At 41.5% G+C, this 23,496-nt stretch overlaps 1 protein-coding gene across 3 annotated transcripts in view; it reads left to right on the forward strand.

The window, feature by feature from the left end:
* Positions 1 to 11,999, forward strand: part of AFF3 (ALF transcription elongation factor 3) — a 521,186-nt gene extending 509,187 nt beyond the window's left edge. For all 3 annotated transcript variants that reach the window (XM_055329104.1, XM_055329106.1, XM_055329107.1), the window contains exons 18-22: positions 671 to 742; positions 2,351 to 2,444; positions 5,166 to 5,215; positions 5,365 to 5,588; positions 8,242 to 11,999. In XM_055329104.1, the coding sequence (XP_055185079.1) occupies positions 671 to 742; positions 2,351 to 2,444; positions 5,166 to 5,215; positions 5,365 to 5,588; positions 8,242 to 8,363 (562 nt within the window). In that variant the 3' untranslated portion in view covers positions 8,364 to 11,999. The remainder of the gene's footprint in view (positions 1 to 670; positions 743 to 2,350; positions 2,445 to 5,165; positions 5,216 to 5,364; positions 5,589 to 8,241) is intronic.
* Positions 12,000 to 23,496: the final 11,497 nt, after the last annotated feature.

Raw genomic sequence — 23,496 nt, forward strand, 5'->3', positions numbered from 1 at the left:
GAACAGTGAAAAGGGTAAAATCCAAGCATTCATCTGAATACAGGAAGTGAATATTTTTCTGGACATTAGTTTAGAAGGATTTAACTTCACTCCATCTTGTTAGTCATTCAGCCATAAGCCCAAATTAGAAAAATGGATGTGTCACCATACACCTAGATAATGCTTGAACTGGTATCACTCTCAACGATCTGTAGCATTTGAACTTGGAGCAGTAAGTACCTAGAGGGCCATAAAAGTCATTTTGTTCTAGCTGTCATAGTAATATAGTGCTTAGGGGAAATGGGGCAGCATCAGCTAGCTTTTAAGAAAGAATTAACAGGGGGGCACCTTGGGTGGCTCAGTTGATTGTGCATCCCAAGTCTTGATTTCAGCTCAGGTCATGATCTCAGGGTTGTGATATCACATTAGGCTCCATGCTCAGCGTGGAGTCAGCTTGAGATTCTCCCTCTCCACACCCCCCCCTAAATAGAAAGAAAGGAAGTCAAAAAAAAAAAAAAAAAGAATAGCAAGTGCTATGAAAAACTAAGTATTAAGCAAAGAAAACTTCGATCACCGAAGATGTTCTATTGTTAATAAGAAAGCTTTTTTTTTTAGTATATGTGCTGCCGAAGCGAGCACAATAAGAAAGCTTTTTTAAAAAATTTCTTTGATTTTCCTTTTTTACCCCTAGGTATGCTATGAGACTAAAAACTCATTCAGGCCCCAATGCCACACCAGAGGACAAACAACTGGCTGCATTATGGTGAGTGAATGATAATGAGAAAGCTTAAAATAGCTGCCTCAGCCTTGCTATATGTTCATTGGCAAACAAGGTACTGAAACGCATACATTTTTCTAGTGACTTCTGATGTGCAAAACCATATGCAGTTCTAATGGTGGCCAGGGAGAGCCCATACTATTTCATGTATGATGTGAATTCACAGCGATTGAGAATCAACAGGTCCATTACACAAGGATAGTAGTTTCTCTTTGTGTGTGTGCATGTGCATGTGTGCATGCAAACATGTGTGCACCTGCATGCATGCACAATTTTAAAATCAGGTAGGCCTGTGTTTTAATCATTTGAATATGAGTTGTGCCAAATGTCATTTCTCTTGTGTTTAACACGTTAGACACGATCAAAATAATGCATTTGCCTCCTTATATGTGGGATTAGTATGACTGAATCAAGATGATGTGCAAAAGTTCTCAACATATCAAACTAAGGAACAGTTCATTACACTGTGATAATAGAAGCATTTCTTTTAAACTGTTCACCATCATGTAATAGATGTTTTCTATATCTGTAATGATTACAATTGTACAGATTATGTGAGTATAATAATCTTCCTTGTTACATCTCCTTGGGACACTTCACCCCATTCTCCCAAATGACAGGACACCTATCTATAGAAATCCAACATTTTCAGCTCTCTAGTGGTTCATCCCCTACTCTAGAACCTGATCTGCAAGTCAGAGAATCAAGTCTCAAAGGATATAGCAGCAACATACACAAAAGAGAGGGTCCTCAGGTACTTTTACATCATCTGCAGTTTTATGTCCTCAAAAGAGACTATTAAGTTGTACTTGGCATGTTGGCATTCCAGCATGTCAGCACCAGATCTGAGTTATTAGCAAATAATTATGACCGAAGAGCATCAACGCAAAGAGAGTATGTCTCAGGAAGTACCTTCTGTACTCTTTTCAAACTGAAAATTCCGTATTAGGATTAACAAATTAATGATGATTAATACTTAATATTATGTAAGATAGAATACCGATATATTATAAATAATACAAAACAATAAAATAATAACTACTCTCAGCACTGAGTTCCTCTTGTTTATAAGATGTTCATATCTGTTTCTTTATTTGAACTACTCAGAATCCAGTAGTTTAAAAGTGAAGAGAATACAAACAGGTGGAGGAGCTATTCTTTCAGCAAAGCCAACACTGCAGAAGTCTGGGGCGCCAGTGGGAAATCAGAGTAAGGAAGGTGGCTCTGCCTGGAGACTCCCCGTCTCCGTGAAAGCTGTGAGCTAGTTCTCCCTCACTCCTCCCATGGAGAGAGACTGTCCTCTAGTGGTGGAAGAAGAAAATGGCCTCCCTTGGCCCCAAGAAAGAAGTGCTAAAGCCACCATCTAGTGGTACATACACTTGTGGGGTAACTCCTTGAACTTTAGAATTAGATCTTTTGAACACATGGCAAGTCAGATACTCGACAGACGTAAACATAAGCATAACAATATTTCATATACGTAATCCTGATATAAATATGGAGTGCCTTAGAACAAAAAGAGTTTTGTGTAAGTTTTGTTGGCAGAGGACACACTTACACTCCCCGGGGCCCATTTCTCTCTTTCTGCCACAGTTACCGCTGCCTGGCTCTCCTGTACTGGCGGATGTTTCGACTCAAAAGGGACCATGCTGTGAAGTATTCAAAAGCACTTATTGACTATTTCAAGGTATTGTCTGGTTAATGGGTGACATTGCTGCTTGTATCCAGTGGTCAAGGACATTTTCTAGGAGCCTGGCAGACTCAATGGCTTTGGGAGGAATACAGGAACCCTCTGATGTCAATAGTAACCCCCTTTATGATATTCTCGTGGTGTTCAAGGCTCAGAGAATGGCCTTGAGAGCCTGCCTGATTCGTCCTCCTGCCTTGTGTCTTCGTATGTCCATGGCTTCAAGAGAAAAAAGATCCAATTACCCACTCGAGTGTCCTAGGATATTCTTTATAGCTAACAAATTCCTCATGTTCGCTTAGAGCTTCTTCCTCTCTGAAGTAACAACTTAGGACTTCCGGGTAGCTCCCTTCAATAGCTAATTTAGTTTTTAATAAGCGTGTTGTTTGAAGTGATAAGAAATGGCTCATTGGAACTCAGAGGCACTAGGACAACAGCAGTGGGTAAAGATAAGGGTAGAATTGGAAACCAGGCTCTTCTCCCTATCTCAGGAAGTGAAATCATTTTCACTGAGAGAATGAGAAAAAAGAAAGCCTTCCCTGCTGTACTTGTGAAGCAGACATGAAGTTATAATGCATTTGAGATTTCTAGGCCTCTTTGCTGTCCATCTGTCTATAGAAACAAGAAATTCTACCATTTTCACCTCTACCAACCCTTTGTCAGATACACACCATCATTTTAGATCCTTTAACCCCCAACCTCCATACCTTAGAGATCATTTCTGATGACCAGGCAATGTTGGAGGTTCCAGGGGCTCTGTGCGACCTCCTTCCTGGTCATGCATATGGAATAACCAGGTTCTAAGGCAAGGAGATGACTGTTTTTAACATATTGACCATTCTGTGTCATAATGACAAGAACAGATACTAAGCCTATTCCTTTACTTTGGAGGCCCAAGGTCAAGAGAAGTAGTTTCTAAAACATCAGACTCTAAGAGCTAATGCTGAAGAGCATTATTACAGTACAAAAAAAAACATTTAAAAGCTTGAATAAAAAGGACTCTGAACTCTGTAAGCCATGGAGGTTATAACAGAACTTTTAAGGCATACAAGAAGTTCTTAGCGTGTATGTGTGCCATCCATGAATATGTACCGAATAGACAGAGAACACAAACATCAGTTTCCCCTCCAGGGATCACTGGTTGTTATCCTTAATTAAAAGCTATTTAAGGGGATGCCTGGGTGACTCAGGGGTTGAGCATCTGCCTTTGGCCCAGGGCGTGATCCTGGACATCAGGCTTCCTGCAGGAAGCCTGTTTCTCCCTCTGCCTATGTCTCTGCCTCTCAATCTGTGTCTCTCGTGAATAAATAAATAAAATCTTTATTTAAAAAAACCATTTAAGAAAAGCCATTTAAATGGTATTTCAAGTTTAGAGATTATGGGGGCATCTGGGTGGCTCAGTTGAGTGTCCAAATCTTGATTTGGGCTCAAGGTCATGATCTCAGGGTCATGGAATTGGGGCCCACCTCAGACTCTGCACTGAGCATGGAGTCGGCTTAGGATTCTCTCCCTCCCTTCTCCCTCTCCTGCTCCCTCTCCTCTCGATCTCTAAGTTAATTAATTAAATCTTTAAAAAAAAAAAAAAGTTCAGGGATTATGAAACCTTCAGGTAACAATGAGAATTTGTCCACAAAGAATGTGTTTTACCAATATAGAGCTACTTTTGGAAAAAAAAAAAAAAAAAAAAGACCTGCTCCCCATGTGTGTTTTCACAGTCACAGGGCTTCCTGGTAGTAGAAGAGGCCTGAAGGCAATTGCAGAATTGCCACCTGCTAGGCCATTTCTTACCATTTTGGTAACACCTCCACTAAAAACTAAAAACCATTCACCACTTCATAAAGTCCTTTTTAACCAAAAGAAACACCTTGTCTCTGGGGAACCAGGCTCAGGCTGTTTTCTTGTCTCTGGACGGGCAAATACACATCAGTATCATAAAGACTATTAATAATTTAAAAACACCCTAAACTTATGTGCAAGAACACATGATCAGGCTTTCAGAGTAGAAATCTGTCTGTACATTTAGCAACTTTCCTTGCCATAGGCAAAACTTCTTTTCAATGCCTGATGCAAACAACTGGCTCATGTATTATATAGCTTCCTAAATCAAAATATTCAGATAAACCAGTTTTTGAATGCTCCAGTAAGGACATATATTTTAATCTGTTCTTTTAGAAAATTTCAACAGCAATTTCTTTTAAGAGAAATTTTTAAGCCTTGTAAGTCAAAACAATAGGATTTGGTGTCTCATGTCTTTTCAGGCATTAAATGTATGTCAGTGGTTTCTGCAGATATGCCCTATATTTAAATATAAGATGGTCTCAGTAAGTGTAGTGGGGGGGACTCCCACTCTTTTTTCCTTTTCAAGAAAACTAAGCTAGTTGAAAAAATTTAGGCTGGTTCAGGATTCAACAGACCCTCAGGATTATGATTTAATTTGGTACATAGAATTCAGTGGATAAGAACCCAGGCTGTGGGGCGAGTTGTCCATTTTAGCCCGCCGTGGAACCCAACAGGCCATGCAACTGCCCCCCGCCCCCAGCTTCCAGAAAAAAGACCAGTCGCCTAGTGATTTCAGCTTCCCAGATCCGGTTTCTGTGAGTCTTCACTTTATCTGCAGTCTCTGCCATTACTTCTCCCAATGGTCACCTGAGAACATGTAACTGTCAGCTGTTTAAACTCAGACAGATGGTAGTCACTGACAACGTTTTTATTTTCCTGCAGAATTCATCTAAAGCTGCCCAAGCCCCATCTCCATGGGGAGCCAGTGGAAAGTAAGTTCATTTCTCCAAAGGAAAGGTGATAAATGAGACACTGCATGATGCTGGGCCATGTGCTGCTTTGCTTACCCTGGGGGCCTGTTCTACCTCCCCTGGTACCAACCTCCCCACTCTTGTTTTTTTCCTACTCTCTCCCCTAACAGGAGCACTGGAACCCCATCCCCTATGTCTCCCAACCCCTCCCCAACCAGCTCCGTGGGATCTCAGGGGAGCCTCTCCAACGCCAGCGCCCTGTCCCCTTCAACCATCGTCAGCATCCCACAGCGCATCCACCAGATGGCAGCCAATCACGTCAGCATCACCAACAGCATTCTCCACAGCTATGACTACTGGGAGATGGCAGACAACCTGGCCAAGGAAAACAGAGGTGTGTGTGCCTCTAGGGGGTGTGTGCAGGGTTCTACCACAGCTCAGGGGGCCGGCCTGACCCTGGGCATCACCGAGCAAGTTTTCATCATTTACCAGAGAAGACATAGTAGGAATTGTCACCTACTGTGAGAAAATTTTCCTGACCTCTCCCCCTCACTCAGGGCCTCCTGTGCCTTGACTGACCTTAATCTTAACTGTGGGAGATTAGAGATGGAGGTAGATATGGAAATAGATATAATACAGATACATAGGAGATGTCTGGGTGGCTCAGTGGTTGAGCATCTGCCTTTGGCTCAAGGCATGAGCCTGGATCCAGGGATCGAGTCCTGCATCAGGCTCCCAGTGAGGAGCCTGCTTCTCCCTCTCCCTGTGTCTCTGCCTCTCTCTCTCTCTCTCTCTCTCTGTGTGTGTGTGTGTGTGTGTCACGAATAAATAAATAAAATCTTTACAAAAAATACAGATACATAAAGATGATGTCAATACAGATATATACATGTATGCTTTTCCCTTGAGACAGTGAGCTCCTTGAAGGTAGGGGTCACGTTCTATTCAGCTTGCTGTTCCCAAAACCTACAGGGCCTAGAACACAGCTGGGGAGCAGAAACATTGAATGAATGAATTGATTGATTAATTAATGAGGATGAATGTCCCTAGCTATGTAAGTGGTAGCTACTTCTGACTGAAAAGAGAGTGTCTTCTAGGTAGCAGTGAGCTCTCTTTCTCTTTAAATAAGAGAAGATAAGGTTTGTTTAAATAAGGTTTAAATAAGGTTTGTTTTCACAGATTATAAGACAGACACATGTCTACTGTGGCTAAATTTGCAATACATGGAAAACTACGAAGAAAAACATTTTTTAATTATCAGTAATCTTATCACCAAGAAGTAATTACCGTTAACATTCTACCGAAGTTTCTTCTAGTCTTCTCCAAATATGCAAGATTCTTACCAAAATAAGATTGCAATCCATATGCAGTCTTATATCCTGTCTGCTTCCATTTAACATTGTATCAGGCATTTTCCCATGTCATGAACTTGTTCAGAAACATCTTTTATGATGGTTCTAGAAGACTGTCATAATAGTGCTTATGCAGTCATAAAGTATCATGATTTCTCAAAACCATTCCCTTCTTGTTGGACATGTCACTTCAAATTTTTTTCTATTATTGCAAATAATGTTATGAAAATATCTTCATATAAGTCATTGTTCATATTCTAATTATTTTCAGAGGAGGGAGAATTTGGGGGTCAAAGGTATAGATTCTTTTAAGGTATGTATTGTTACATATCTTGACACATATCATTAACTTTCTCCCAAAAGACTATGCCAATTTACTACTCTCCCTCCAATATCAGTGAGAATGCAAATCTGAGCTCACTTTCAAGCCTTTAAATGTGAATTTTGTTCCCATGATAGCATTGGCTTCTGAGGACAAGAACAGAATGTCCACAGTGAGATGAGGAATTAATGGCATAGATAAGCAGATGGGGCCTGCATACATGAAATTGATAATAAAACCAGACAGCACATAACATGCATCCCAGAGGTGGCGCATGAAAATCTAATGAGAATGCCAGGGAGGTCAATGTCAGGGGATTGAGGCCACCAGGAGAGGCTTGAGAGAGGAACTGGCATGGGACAGAGATTTGAAAAGCAAATAGTAGTTGCATGGTAAAGACGGAGTAGGGTAGGCATCACAGGTGGACAAAACAGAAGGGACAGGACATATAAAAATTGACGTGGCCAGTTTGGGAGACCCTGAGCAGGACACACTCCAGATGGCACTGCCAGCTGGCTACTGGATATCTCGTACCCAGGGGCTCAGTGCTGCATGTCCAGTGCAAAGTCGGCATTGTTTCCTGGACCTGCTCCTCCTCCCCTCTTCTGCTCCTAGATTTCCTGCCTTGGATATCCTCCCGGTCAACTGGGAGTCTTCTCTAACCTCTCCCTTGCCTTCTCCAGCAGGATCAGCATGTACACGAGCACCTCTGAAAAACTTCTCCCAGAGACTTACTTTCAAGGAGTGTTATTCAGTGATCCAGTTATGACAGCATAAGAGCCATATGAATTTGTCTCTATCAGCCACTATACTGTGATCTCTAGAGAGCAGAGCCTATACATTATTCTCCTTGGTATACTCCCCAACCTCTACCTCCCTGCACCCAGCACAGTGCCCTGGCACGAGATCAATATTTAATGAAAGAATGTCCCAGAACTAGAAGGTGACCTCGGTAGGATTTTTCAGAACCTGTCCCTGATTTGCCCCCAGGGACCTGGAGCCTCCTCCCTTGCTCTCACTCCAGGGGTTCAGCACTTGCTGAGTACAGTTAGGGCAACAGAGCCACAACCCACACCCAGGGTAGGAAGCATTAATGTACAACAATGCAGTCTGAGGAAGTAAATGTTCTTTGCTTTTTGGCTCAGTAAATGTTATCCATTTAAATGAGAAATGGCCAATAGAATTATTTGGATATAGGATGAGTTCTCCACCTGGGAGTTCTGTTCAGTTGAATGCTAAAGATGCACAATGGACTAGAGAATGCTTGATGTATATAAAGGCAATGAATGGGATATTTTTCTTAAGTCACTCAGGTCTCTCAGGGTGGCATGCTTAGCATGCGCATCACTCTAATGACTCTCTCTGTCCCCTAGAATTCTTCAATGACCTGGATTTGCTCATGGGGCCTGTCACCCTGCACAGCAGCATGGAGCACCTGGTCCAGTACTCCCAGCAGGGTCTGCACTGGCTGCGGAACAGCACCCACCTGTCATAGGGACCTTGGCCGTGAGCCGGACTGTGCTTTCATCTCCGTGGATGGCTCGATGTCTCTGGACACTGCGCCACTAAAGTTCCCAGCCACAGCATTTCTCAAACCGCGGTGAATATTTCCTCAGCATCGAACAATGGTCTTTTCCCAGGGCATGTGTGTTTGTACGTGTGGGTGTAAAAGAAGTTGCCTGTATGTGTGTAAGATATATGGCTCTTTAGAACCATAGGCATTTTCTTTGTCTAGTTTCCACAAACCCAAGCTAGACAAAGTGATCAGAGGTTTCTACTTAAGAGAATATACACTTACACACACACACGCACACAAAATCACACACACACACACTTTCTATTTCAAAGCTAAACCATGACTTCTTAGAACATTCAACCAAAATCTCATGGGTTAGTTAACCAGGTGCAATACAGCACACCAAAAGCTTGACTGCCAGTTAAGATGAACCTTAGTTCTTATATTATTGATTACTTTCAGTATTAATATACTATTCCCCAATTAATTTTTGATTGTGTGTATTAATGGGTAATTGAATAATGAAAAGAAGTCAGTTATTTTTGTGCTGGACGTTTACTAGATTGCATGTTACCAAATACCTTGCCTTTTGTCTAATGCCCACCTCTCCCATCCAACTTTATTCTCAACTAAATGCGTCATAAGCAAACGGATCAAATCCCACAGGCCTTCCCTGCCCTTCCCCCCAAAGAATATGAAAATGGCACTGGAATTTGGTAAAAAGTCAGTGTCTTTGAAAGCTAACTGACATTAAAAGACAGCTGTGCTCAGAGCACAGTCAAGAACTGCAACCTTCTGCACGTGCAACAACCAGCCCACCCAGCACATGTGTTGTTTCTTCCTGCCACTGTGACACGGTGGCCATAGAGCCACATGGCATTTGTCAGCCAATATTTTTCAAGTCTTTTTCTCTCCACGATAGCTTTCTTACAAATTTTCTTGGCCAAATTAGGACATTACCTAGAATGTCTCTTCACTAGGAGTCTGTATCTGCTGCTTATCAAGCCGAGAACTATTTGCTAACACAAGACTGTCCGATCCTCTCACTCTTCGTGCAGAACGCAGGCCTTTGTTGCATTTCGATCTGGGGGATACATTTCAGGCTTTGGTTAGCAAGCTGCTTACTGCGCAGGGTAAGTTATCTTTGCAAGGACCGCAAATCTGTTTGGGGTAGCAACAACCAGAACATCAAGCCTACATCCCCAGTACCTGGTATGTTTACATCTTGCCCTTGATTCTGCTTTCTTTTTTTTTTAAATGAAGTTTACATTTTAGTTTTTTGACGTCTTGTTTACAGTTTTTGTCTGAAACTTACTTCTTTTTATAGTCTCTTATTGTGCCCTAGATTTAGTCTTCTTGTTAAATAAACTCAGTTATAAAAATACTGGTAAAAATCAAAATTCTTAGAAAGGAAGATATTATGCCTTGCCATATCCTTAAAAACAAAAATAATGTCCTTGAAGCCTCTCACTCAACAGAATTGCACCAGGATGGTCTGAGAAAGATAGGTGATGCGGGATGTGGAACACTGTTTTCCAAGGTGACAGTGGCACAAAACATTTATAATAGATAGTGATATGCTTTCCCTGATGCTCTTACTGGTTTGGTTGTCATGTTACCATTTGGTCACCTGACCTGTAGGTGGGAAATAAGATTGTTGTACTTCTAAGCACTGATTCAAAATGATTGAACAACTTCAGTGACTTGAGATGAGTTTAAAATGAAGGGTTCAAAGGGAAATGAAGCCACTGAAAGATTTGTGAAATTTGCATTTGGCTTTGGCCTTGGACCATCTGGAAATATTACCAGTATTTCTACTTTCCATTTATCCAGCTGCAGTGCTCCTCACATCACTTTCACTAGTCATTGGCAGAGTTCGTGATCCCACAGTATGTTAGAAATTTGAGCATAATTTAGGAAATTTTTGATTTTTTTTTTTTTTGAGGACTGAGGCTTATTCTACTTCCTCTTGCTGAATTCTGACGAAATGTTGAAACTCTCATGTAAAGGGATGATGAACCTGAGAGTCCATTGTGCATCCCTGGGTCACTTTCTGGCCCTGCCCATCCTTAAAGTCACAGGTCTTGTGGGAGCTACATGGGTAAGCACCCACAAAATCCCATGTAAACACACAGGTGGCCCCTGGCTGATTATGCCCCAGCATTTTTATTAGCACTTAGGAGGCTCATGTTTCCCAACAAAACTTGGAACTGGTCATTTTGGGGATGGTCAGAGCATGCAGGTCCTCTCCCTGTCTTTGATCTCATCATAGACCATGTGAGGGCAGCAGTTTTCGTTCACTTTGGCATAGATGATTTTGGTAAGGAACCATCTTCTGATTGTTGTCCGTGAAAGTCATTCATAACTTGTTCCTTTTATTTAGCTTTGTTCAAAGTAGAAATACCTTTCTTGTGTTTTTGGATTATAAAAGTAATACATGCTCATTGTAAAGATTCAAACAATACAGCAAATGTATAAAGTAGAAAGTAGTAAGTCCCATACCCCCGAAGACAACCACTGCTCACAGTTTCATGTGTATTCTTCTAAAGATTCTCCCATTTAAACGTATAATGTCTATGATCATTTTTTTTCTATTTGAAGACTTATTATTTCCTCAGAAGTTAAACACTGAGTTCAACTGACCTTATCCTTCCATGACCTGAGTGGATGCCTTCCTTTATCACAATGTTAGAGTTATCTTTGAAAGAAAGTAACCCCAATATATTCCTGATCAAAATTTGGGATTTGTTACTACTCTCTACACAGATCAGACTTATGTGCAGGATTGTGCCCGGAAAGAGAGGTTTGGTTAAAACAGATATTTCTGGAAACTTTCAAATTGCAAATGGAAACTTGGACCCACTATCTAAAGAAGAATGTACTGGAAAAATAATCTGAAGAGTTGACAAATTGTGTACTAGATCGAACACCCAGAATGGAATGCAATGAGATTTTCTGCACTAAAACTTACCCTAGTATGTAAAACAATGATGTGTGTATTATATAACAGTGATGTGTACATTTCTGACATCTCATACATAATATACACAGTTTGTATAAAAATGCATACATTTAAAAATATATATGTACAATACAGCTAACATAAAACTGTAGTATGCCTGAAGGATATTACTAGTGCCTAACATTGAGTATAAGTCACTGCGTGTTCGCATCACCTTGGAAGTGCAGTAATTGTTACAAAATTAATCAGTGCAGCCAACATTATTTATGAATCACATCTTTGAAACTGTGCAGTAGTATATACATATATATTTTTAAATAACATTTTTCACAGTTTTCCAGAGTTACTGTTGAAATCTGTATCACCAAAAAAAAAAAAAGCAAGATTTTTTTAATGATGTAGACACTCTTCAGACCCAGTAATCTGTGTGTGATTTCCTGTTTGTAGATACCCAAGAGACTTTAGCAGTCACCAGCCTTAATGCATGTACAGGATATTATTGTGACTTAATTTATCTGCAGTTTTTAATCCATGTGAAATTGGAATTTATAAACTGACTTGGATTAAATATGTCTGCCTTTCTAAGGTTGCAAATGTTACATTAAATGATTTATGTTGTAAATGAGAGAAACCGAGTTGTATGTAAAAAAAAAATGTCCACCAATTGCTGTGAATATTTTTACAAGGAAACTTCCAAATCAAAATACGTAAATACGTTCAAATAAGTATTCTGGTCCCCAGTTCATAATCTCTTCAGAAGCAACGTTGTCGTTTCACAAATTTTTTAAATGTAGCTCCCATGGATTATCGTTACTAGATCTGCTATTTTCCACCGGCAAGACAGAAGCATGTTTTTCTTCATTATAACTACAGTTTACTATCTGTCTTTCCCATTTCCCAGCACACATATGCACGTACACACGTGCAGAATAACACACCCCAGTGGCCCAGAAAATGCTAACTAGGAAGCTTGAAGGAGTTCATATTGATGACTGCATTGATGCCTGTCCAACCAGTAGTCCTGGGACACTGGGACACTGTTTTACTCAACATTCCTTAATGACACAAGTTAATTCCTTAAGTTCTATGTGTCAGGTTTTTTCAACTCAGACCAACGTGATGGAACAATGCTTGCAATATTTGGCTGAGTAATATTTGGTTGAGAATTTTGATGAACTAATGAAGATGGAAAGGTTAGAACAGCAGCTTGCCATATATATCCCCCTGTGTGGGAGAGTTTTTTGTTAACCTTATTTTTCCTCTTCTCTCACAACTTTTTCAGTCCATTCCATCCCAAAGAAGCAACAGAAACAGAACGATCATTCTACCTTACCCAGCCTATACCCTTAGATTCAAATTGCCTTGTCACGCAGCAGGACCCTAGCTCCAGGCCACCACAGAGACCGTCTCATCCCACAGATGTCCAGGACGGGGGACAAGCTTTGCTTGCTCCAGGGACCTTGATACTTTTTTCAGAAGTGGTTTGGGCTAAGAAACACTCAATAGTCTTTCAAGAACTGTCTTTGTCTTATATGGTTTGCCTGCTACTAAAATCTGTTCTAATCAGAATTATTTTTTTAAGAAGTAACGCATTTTCAATGAAATATGGATCAACTGGAGTCTTGAAAGACACTTTTTTAATGAAAGAAAGAAAATTTAACAACATAAACTGCATCTCCAACAATTTTCCAAGCACAGTTTTCAATAATACAGCTTCCTAGCAAACAGCACAAGAAATGTTCAGAGTTGAGATTTGTGTTCTTTTTGTCCAAACTGAATTATTCTATAATGTCATCAGAGGGGTCAATTTGTTTGCATGAGGAAAATCACAAAACTCTATTCTCAAACTAATTACATCTGACCACAGTTTTGGTTTTTATGATTTAATTGGCATTCTGAGGCACCAGGGGTTAATTTTGGGCTGGCTCCAAGGGCACTTAGATTCACAGCTCTTACGGTAATGGGGATCAGGGGATTAAATCCCTATGCGCGTTACTTGGAAAATCCACCTCTTAGAGGCAGTTTTAAACACACTGATCTGAGGGATGAATTCAAAGTACTAATTGCAAGTCGGCACAAGGATCAGCCTTTGTCTCTAAGCATCAGGAAGAAACGATGGGGCCTGGAGAGCTGAATCAAGGATTTGTTTACTATTCGTTTCTGACATAGAAAAAGCTTATCAGAAAATATTTATATCCAAAGATGATGTAAAATAGTACTAGTGTTTAGGATTTTCAAACAGTGCTGTTTGGTGATAAAAACAATTACAATATTGTGCTTTCTATCATGTTCTTCAGCCCTTCTTCAGTTTTCCCTAAAACAAAACTGACTTTTTCCCCAGTGTTTATCATCTCTTGATTTCTAGATGTCCACATGAGCAAAGAGAAAATACTTAATGCTGAAAAATACATACTCTACATGACTGAACAGCGTTGTACCCACATTAGCCAAAGATATATGACTTCTTAAAGAACATTCTTTGAGTCTCCTGTGTTACCTTCATCCTACAAAATGAGAGATCACAAAGCTTCAAGTATGGCCAGGTAGTTGAGATGTCAAAAATTCTAAGCATATAACATACTAATCTTTAGTGATAGACACTTTTATAGCATCGTCAGCTATCCGTGGGGCCTGTGTGGTGAAATAATATAAACTCTTTTCTTTGAGTAATCTGCATTCTGATTATTAATCCCCTGAAGTTCTAGGATTACCAGCTCACCCCAAAATATCCCTCTCCGTGAGCTGGGTTGATTTTTTGTTGTTGTCGTTCCTTTGGGGTATTTTTCCCTTCTAAGTTCTATAAGTCAGGTTTAGTATCTTGACTTTTTAGGAGAACAGTTATTGGAGACAGTGGGAGCTTTGAGGAAACAAGGATTAAATAAGAGAACTCATCGATGTTGGGATGAAAAGTCAGGAAAATAACTGGAGTGCCCAAACGTCTCCCTCCTTCGCCTGCTGTGCCTGATCCTTGAATAAAGCTCCTCTGCATCCTTCAGTCTCCTGTATGTGAAATGTAACTCAGAATACCCATGACCTCAGGTAGTGTGAGGATCAACAGATTTAGGGCAAGCATTTTGAGATCCCAATTGTCACACTTGGCAGGAGTAACCCATGATTGTCAGAACAGAGGCAGCAGAAATATACCGTATCTACACACACCAGTACACAAAAGTGTGATAACGGGGCACGCTACTCTGTCCCAACCCTGCCAAGTTTTTAGAGGACTAAGAGGATGACAGTGAGTAGCCATAGCCCCCTTTCTCCATAAGATTCTTCACCCTTTATTGTTACCACTTTGAGTCCTCCTGCCTGTAGGCAGAGCTCTAAGACCAATGAGGGGGTGAGGGAGTCTGTCCTCGCCAAGAGCAGCAAGGCTGCCAAGTACCCCAGTTGGTAGTACAGTCCCATCCTCCTCTTTCTCATCCAGTACTGACCTTAGGAAATCAGGGTGTCCAGATGGAAAGGGGAAGAAGGAACATTGGGCCCAAGCTTCCAGTATGTGCCATCTTCCATGAGAAAATAATGTGCCTATTGAACACCATGTTTCAAATATCTTCATAGAGCCAGAGAACATAGCACAGTCTCATTTTCTGTCTTGGTTTTTGTTTGAGTGCCAGGAGGCTGAGTTCCAAGATATGGATCATGTGCCTCCGATGGTATTTTTGTTTGTTTGTTTGTTTGTTTGTTTGGGGCCAGGAGGTGGACAGCTGCTCTGAAAGGTTTGTCCCTGAGAAAGGAGATCTGTCATAAGGGACATGGGTATGTCATGAATTTCAGGAAAGATGAGACCTCTCTTGAGAGAATAGTTAGATGTTTCCTCTTGTGGGTTAGGTTGCCTCAACATGATCACTTAATTGCAGGCTGCACCTTAATCAGTGTACCAGGAGAGAGAAAAATCAACATAAGAACTTGGTGATTTTTGTGATGCCCACCTAGACACTTCATGTTCTAGCCCTAAACATCAAAACAAAAACTGGAAATCTGACCAATCTGAATGTTTCATACAACCGAGATCAAGGCCTTCAGTGTTGGACTGAAAATTTTTAGCTTTTATCTAAAATTTGTATTATTTAGACACAGGGCTTCCTTGTGTCCCTAAATCAGTGCTTTGATGCAATCAAAATAATCGTGAAATACTCATCCTACAAGGCCCTTTCTTTTCATACTTCCTGGAAAATCCCTAGCCTTTTTCCAATACAAAAGAGCAGTGGCTGAAAATCTTGCAAGATCCATCCTCATTTAGGCCCAAATTGATACTAACACCCTATCCCCAGAGCACCACACCTTATCCTGTGTGAATTCTGAGTTTTTAGGTAAAAAAAAAAAAAATTCTAGAATGGCAATATGACTTTTATTGGCATGAGGAGGTGTCGCTACGCTAGCTAGACACTTGGATGTTACATTTTCTTGGCCAAGGTACAATGGAACACACACTCCTACTACAACATAATAAATAGCTGCCTACCCTATGTATGGTTCTGTGGAATCAAGTTGAAAGTCACTCCCATGTAAGTTTGCCTCAATTGGAGCAGGAATTTAAAATTCCACCATTTTGTAGTGTATCATCTAGTATGTTTATTCATGGAGCTGGCAACTCTAATTCAATATTCCTGCGTAGCATGTCACATGAAACACCATTTCAAGTTCTGCATCTCAGTCTCGGGAAAGCTGTCAGCAACTTAGGAACCTGCTGATGTCCCACAAGACTCTCCCACTGATCTATTTTGAGCAGCCACAACACCAAATTAGAGGACTGTCATCTCCTCTTCCAGGAACTGGTCTGACAATTGTTTCCGGGATTGAAGAGGATGCTAAGCAGGACAGTTCTGTACAGTAATTTATGCTGTATTCATGTACCCATTGTAGCATTGATTAAAGTGCTGTATTTATAAGGTCAAATACTATTTTCATTTGTGTCTAGTCATTCAATATTAAAATAGCTTAAGTTCATTTTTGTTACATGATATTTCTTTGGGATTTCTTGTTAGGGCATTTGAAATATGGTTATGGAGAAAGTCCAGAATCTGTGTCACTATTTTAATCCAAGTAGTTGTAATGGTCTATTAAGCATCAACATTATGAACACTATTACTGATGAAACCATGTGCTCTTGTCTGTGTCTTTAAGTGTGTGATAAAAATCTTAACCCAAGCAATTAATAAAGACCAGTGGCTTTAGTAAGGTTCACTTCCTCAGGCTTTTCTTCTCAAAATTCATTAACACTTTTTCCAAGGAAATTCAGTGCATCCTTATAAAGTCTTCCCAGATCTCTTACTCCTATAGAGGGGTCTCATCTCCCAGGCTGCTTCTAAGATGTCTGCATGCATGAAACCTAAAGTACTTCACTTTGGTGTTGGTTCATGTCTGCATAAGGGAGGGCAAATAACTAAATCCTCTCTCTCTCTCTCTCTCTCTCTCATAAGGAAAAGTTTCTCCCGCATAGCAGTATTTATCATATTGCAAATAAAACTCCACATTCAAGCCATGAACAATTCAATAATGAATTGTTTTGGCAAGGTGTTAGGAGTAGAGTGTACATCTAATATTAAGGAGTTGTCTAGGGAGATCTTATGTTTTGTCTGAGTTTAAACTTATGTGTACAAAGATGATGGAATCATTGACCATTATTTTACTGTTTGAAGATTTTGCTGTGTCTATAAGTCACATAAAACTCATGCGGAACAGTTTCTGGAATGGAGAAACATCTTACTATACTGTAACAGAATGAGCCTTAAGGATTTGTAAGAATAAGCTCTTTTATATTTGGAGGTAAATATTAATGCATCAGTGAAGTTACTTTTTTAATGTCTTAATAAACCTTGAAATCAACATCACTCTGTCTCAGAAACATCCTACTGTCTCTTTCTAGAACTTCTGAGTAAAATGTCCTTTCCCATGTGTTACAGGATTTTGTTTTAAATGCAATCAACTAGTCACAAACTTATCTTTTCCTCTATAAAAATACGAACCTACCTGAACTACTAAACTGGACAGTGCATTTTACAAAAAGGAACACCACTCTGAGAATGCTCTTGGCAGGAAATGTTAAGTGTCACTTTAGAGTGAAAAAACAACCTCCAAGAGAGCCTGGAATATTCTTGCTAAGCAAGGTTTTGATTTTTGTTTCTTTGATTTATTACATGTCAGGCTTTGTTTACTATAGAGCAATGCCCAAGTGGAGGCTGTTACATTGTGACATAGTTCGAACACAGCTGAGGAACAAAAATGTTCCATGCTGAGACCCACTCCTGCCATTTGCAGTTCATTTCTTTTACCGTTTCTTTTATAAAATTTATCCACAAACAAGTAATATGAGAATATGGCCTTGCTTTAAAAAAAAAAAAAGAAGAAGAAGAAGAAGAATGTGGGGGCACCTGGGTGGCTCAGTTGGTTAAGTGTCTGCCTTCAGGTCACGTCATGATCTCAGAGTCCTGGGATCGAGCCCGTGTGGAGCTCCCTGCTCGGCGGGAGTCTGCTTCTCCCTCTCCCTCTGCTCCTCCCCACCCTCCTGCCCCGCCTGTGTGTGTGTGTGTGTGTGTGTGTGTGTGTGTGTATGTGTGTGTGTGAGAGAGAGAGAGAGAGCACGTGCACTCTCTCTCAAATAAATAAAATATTTTAAAAATTAAAACTAAAAAATAAATTTTAAAAGTTTGTGATCCAAATAGGCAAGCATTGCTCAACAGTAGTTCACCCTTTTAAAATGTAGAGTGTGTTGTTTTTAGTATGCTCACAAGGCTGTGCAAACACCACCATTATCTAATCACAGAACATTTTCACTACCCCAGAAAGAAACCCCATACTCACTCCTCATATCTGCTTCCCCCAGCCCCTGGCTATCTCTATGGATTTGCCCATTCTGGACATTGTATATAAATGAAATCATCCAACAGGTGGCCTTTTTTTGTTGGGCTTCTTTCACTTAGCATAATGTTTTCAAGGTCCATCCTTATTACAGCAACTGTCAGCACTTTATTCTTTTTTATGGCTGAACAAGATTCCATTGTATGGACATAACCACATCTTATTCACCAGTCAATAGGTGTTGGCTTGTTCTCACTTTTTGGCTATTATGAATAATGATACTGTAAATAATCATAGCACAAGTTTTATGTATGTTTCCAGTTCTCTTGGGTATGTACCTTGGAGAACTGCTGGGTCATGGGGTAACTCTCCATGTTTCATTTTTTGAGGGGAGCCTGGGGAGGGGTGCTGATGAGTGCAGGATTTCTTTTTTGAGTAATGAAAATGTTCTGGAACTAGATAGAAGTTATGGTTGCACAACATTGTGAATATGCTGAAATCCACTGAATTATACACTTTAAAAGGATGAATTTTGTGGTATGTGAATTACATCTCAATTTCAAAAGTAGTCATATTTATTTAGACTTAGCATGAAGGCTTCCCAGTTGTTTTGTTGCTTCTTGAATCCTACTTCTTGAGTCAATTCTCCTTTCAGATCAGATCTGAGTTGTAACATTTTGAATCTTTGCACATCTGAGAGTATCTCACTTTGTGCCCTCATCCTTGTGTCCTGATTTCGCCTATTATGGAATTCTAATTCCAAAGGATTTTCCTTGCAAGGTTGAAGATACTGTTCCAGTTTCTTCTTGCATCTCTTGTTATCTTTGTAGTAACAGAGTCCCTCCTCTCCCCATCTCCCTTCTCCCAGGAATCATTTAGGGTAGTCCCTTTATCCTTGGTGTCTGAAATGTCACCATGACATTGCTTGGTAGGAGTGTGTCTCCTTTCGTTGTGTCTGTCCTTGATTCCACTCATCCATCCATGAGTTCCACACCTGTCCTCTGGGTCCACACCCGTCCTCACTCTAGGACGCTGTCTCCCGTTACTGCCAGTGTACTCTGAACTCCGTGCCCTCTGTCCTTATCTTCAGATCTCTGCGATGCATGTTGGGAACTTCCAGGTTCCTCTGATTCTCGTTTTTAAATACTTTCTGTCCTCGTCCATTTTTGTGATTCTGAGAGAATTCCTTGGCTCAGCCTTTCAACATATTCTCTTGTCAGCTTCAGTGCTTCTGCCCACTTACTGAGAATTTCACTTCAATAGTCAATTTTTTCATTTCCAACATTTCTAAAGCATTCCTTTTTATGGGTGCAATATCATTTTATTTCTCTCTGAGGATTCTAATTATATATGTGCCATTTTCTTGTTCTGTTTGCTCTATTAACTCTGCTTCTTTGGATGTAAACTTTTCCATTCGTTGGGGTTGGTACCTCTCTTTTATGGCCTTTTCCAAATGTTTAGGGGTTATTGGCTGTGTGCTACACTTCACATCAGCCTTTCTGCCAGTGTTCTTTCTTTTTGCTGCATCTAGTCTCCTGAACAAAGAGGGCAGCCTGTCCCTCCTGGTGTTTTCCAGGGCCCCATTTGGCCTCCCCATCACAACATCTGAACCCACTGGTCCACGCTGAGGGGCTAACACCCCTGTTGCCTGCTTCTTGGCTTGAAGGTGGAGAGGAGGCTGCTCCTAGATGGTATGCCAAGTGATACCCTCTCCCAAGAGGTACCCCCTCCAGGGTACCTCCCAATATTCTTGATCTCCAAGCTCAACAAATCCTGGATTGGCCCTGTATATTTTTAGTTCTGCACAACCTCAGGAATATGCTTTTCTTCTTTTTGATGATCCTAGGCTTTTTCCATCCTTCAGAGGTGCCTCAAAGTTCCTGGGCCTTTGAAGACACCCCTTCTTGTATTTTAGTTCACTTGCGGATTTGTTGTTGCTGTTGTCACAGCAAAGAGATATAACTTCATAAAGTCAGGTCCTAATGCTGGCCAGTGGCAGGAGATTTGCCCTATAGTAATCAGTCTTGATGCAACTGAGGCTTCTTTATGGGATGATCTGCATGTTGCTGGTTTGCATCACTTCTTATTCCATCTAACTTGCATTCCAAGCTGGCCTTAGACTTCTAGACTCCACATTGCCAGGAGCCTCACTCGCAGGTATCCTGGCCCTTCTGGTGCAGTTGCTGCTCAGCCCTTTGAAAACCACTTTGCTGCTCATTCCTGCTGCTGCTGTACCATGCCTCCAGTATATCCAGTGGTGCGCCTGAGAGGTCTCTCCCTGCTGCCTGTTTCGTTGCCTCTGCCACACCCATGAGTCTAATATAAAGTGGATTTTTGGCATCCATCCCTGAATTAACCTTAAAAAATGCCCCCTGGAGGCAGAAAGTTCTTCTCCATCACAGGCCAGGTTGAGACCATTTCTCTTCTGGCCTTGAAAGCACCACATGCAGAAGCCAAGTCAGATGATTCCAAGTCCATTGCTGGTCAACACAGCGCATCATGCCCTGAGTCTAAGCCAGGGACTGATCCCAAGAACAGCGGCAGAAATCAGTGATTAGTGCTGGGACAGAAGATCTGGACCAACAATAAGGAAACTTGCCCGTGAGTTGCCTGAACACTGTGATGTGAGCCCTGACTTGGGATAGTTTAGAGTCCAGAGCCCCAGGGTGGGTGGCTTGCAGGTGGAGGTTCTGTGGCCTCAGTGGTGGGGAGGGAAAGGCTCAGAGGTAGAGAGAAAATAAAGGGAGTCAATACTTTTCACGACACCAGCTCTAACTTGCTGACCCAGAGAACGGTTCTACTTTCAGCCACTTAGCTGAAGACATTTCTAATGCGGGGTGTGGAGATCTCAGTTGGTGCTTGATGTCATGTCAAAGCAAGTAAGTAGGCAAGGTAAGTAGGGTGTGATCCATGAAGCATCCAGGGTGTTGAGTATATAGATGGACACATGAGCCTTGCCACAGGACCACAGGACCTACCCCTTGGGGAGGTAGAGGCAGGTGACAGCCAGGTAGTAGGATTCTTGGAGCACTGGGAAGAACATTCGACCTCCCTCAGAAAACTCTCAGAAGACCACTTCCAGACTTCTCTTGTAAAAAGCCCACATTCCCATAAGGTGTCCCACAGGAAGTCCCTCCCACATCCATGGCATCTTATCACACTGTTGCCACTGATCAGCAGGAGGAGACCATGAGGAGGCAAAGGTGCCGGGAGGGGGTGGCCAGGAAGTTGGAAGCAGAGAAAGGGAGACAGGCCTAGCAGGGCAAGAAGGCCCATAGTCACATCCAACCACTGCTGTAGCACTGTTCCCAGCAGGACCTTTACCTGAGGTCGTTTGCCTCTGAGATGGGCCCTCCATCCCAGAGACAGATGACTCTAGGAACATTCCTGACCTGTCCTCCCCGTGCATTAGAGTCCAGTGCTGGAACTTAAGTGGAAACTCCCCAGTGGATGAGCATCGCTGCCTTCCTGGGAGAACTCAACATGTTTATCTTGAGCTTGAGGTTGTAATTATGATTTAGTGGAATGCCACTTTGGAATGTCTTTTTCTTATAAATTTCATGTAAATTAAGTTGCCGGTACATGTGGGAATGCGTGTGTCTCTATTCCTAAGGGGAGTTGGAAAATCCATTAGTTATCATCTAGGAAGTGCTCTGCAGATAAAAAGCTCTCCAGAAATGTGAGGTATTATTATTGGGTGCCTTCAAGTTGTAAATCATCTTGAATGGGTTGTTTGGTTTTATTCTGTTTTGTTTGGATAAGAAAATGAAAGCTCCAAACCCTGAGTTCAGCAATGGCCAATACACATGCCAAAGAACATGTGCAAGATATGAATACAGGGTGTTTGGTGGTTTTGATTTATTCACTCTGAGGGTTTGCGAGGCACTAAGAATTCCAGTGAAGCTAAGAATTCCCAGACTTTGAGAAATCCCATGAACTAGCCTGACCTCCAAAATCAATGTGGAAGGCTGTGGGGAGCGGGGCAGGTGGTCTGCAGAGGGTGTAGAGTCTGGCTTTCATTGTTGAATGAATGAGTGGATAAATTCGTCGATAATTCCTACCCTCCAGATTCTCAATATCTAGAAAAATAGTGCATTTTTCTTACCATGATGAACGGTTCTAGGTTTCTTGATTCATTCAAAAAGAAACAAAACTTTCGAACAGCCTGTATTTGCTCCAAACATTGAAAGGGGGAAATTTACATAAAGCAAACAAAGACACAAAGAATTGGAAATTGATATGTTCATAGCCAAAGGAAACCCTGATCTGTGCCTGTTAGGTCAAAAGCCATCTTCTCATCTGGACCTTGCAAATTTAAGTGGCCTGCGCTGGGGAACTGTCCTGTGCATTGTAGGATGGTTAATGGGATCCTTGACCTCTACCCACTAGATGTCAGTAGAGCTCCTCTCCAGATTGTGACAATGACAGTTGTCTCCAGACCTTGCCAAGTGTCTCCTGAGGGACAAAATCTCCCCATGTTGAGAGCCACTGCATTTGAAGAAATTCCAGCTGCTTTGATACATGAGACCCTCAGTGATCCAGCCTTTACCTCTCTTCTGTGAGCCTACTCACTTCTCATCCAGGGCTCCGGCCATGCTGAGCCTACACGAGGTTCTTGAACTAAGCCACACTCATGCCTCCATGCCTGTGTACACCTTCTTGCCACTTCCTAGACTACCATTCTCCTACTTCACTCACACAGGCATCGTCCAGCCCACTCATGCCCAAATCCAACCTCCCTTTACTTTTTTCCCTCTCACCTTATGGGTGAAGGGCCCACCTTTGGGCTCCCAAAGCAGCTTGCTCAGCTCCCACCCACCCCTTCCTCACTACCTGGTAATCACCTGCGTGCAGACTTTGATGGCACCACCTGGTGAGCTAAACTGTGAGGCCAGGGTGGGACTCTTACCTACAGTACCTACAGTAAGTGTCTAGCACATAGTAGATGCTGAATAAATGGGTGTGGGAAGGAGGGTGGGAGAGAGGTGAAGGCAAGCAGAGAAGCGGGAGATGGGGAAGACAGGAGGAGAAAGGCTGTTAGGGATTTTCCTAATGTTACATGAGTAGTAAATGTCGCTCTCTATATTCAGTTTCTACTTTTAGAAGTCCATTAACTTGGCCATAAAAATAAATGCTGGTCCCTCATAAAAAAGATATATGGCAACAAACAGGCCTTTAGGATTGGTTGCTGGGTTGTGGTTTTTTTCTTAAATCCCAGGCAAAGTACTTTACCCTTCCTCTGATTATTACTGCTTATTTCAGATGGTTCTTGTTCAAACACTGGCCTTTCTCTGTGGTCCCTCCTTCCCTGCTGCTCCCAGAGGCAGTGGCTGCCTCTGAAGGAGGGGT

This window comes from Nyctereutes procyonoides, unplaced genomic scaffold (assembly GCF_905146905.1).
Source record: "Nyctereutes procyonoides isolate TBG_1078 unplaced genomic scaffold, NYPRO_anot_genome, whole genome shotgun sequence".
Taxonomy (NCBI): Eukaryota; Metazoa; Chordata; class Mammalia; order Carnivora; family Canidae; genus Nyctereutes; species Nyctereutes procyonoides.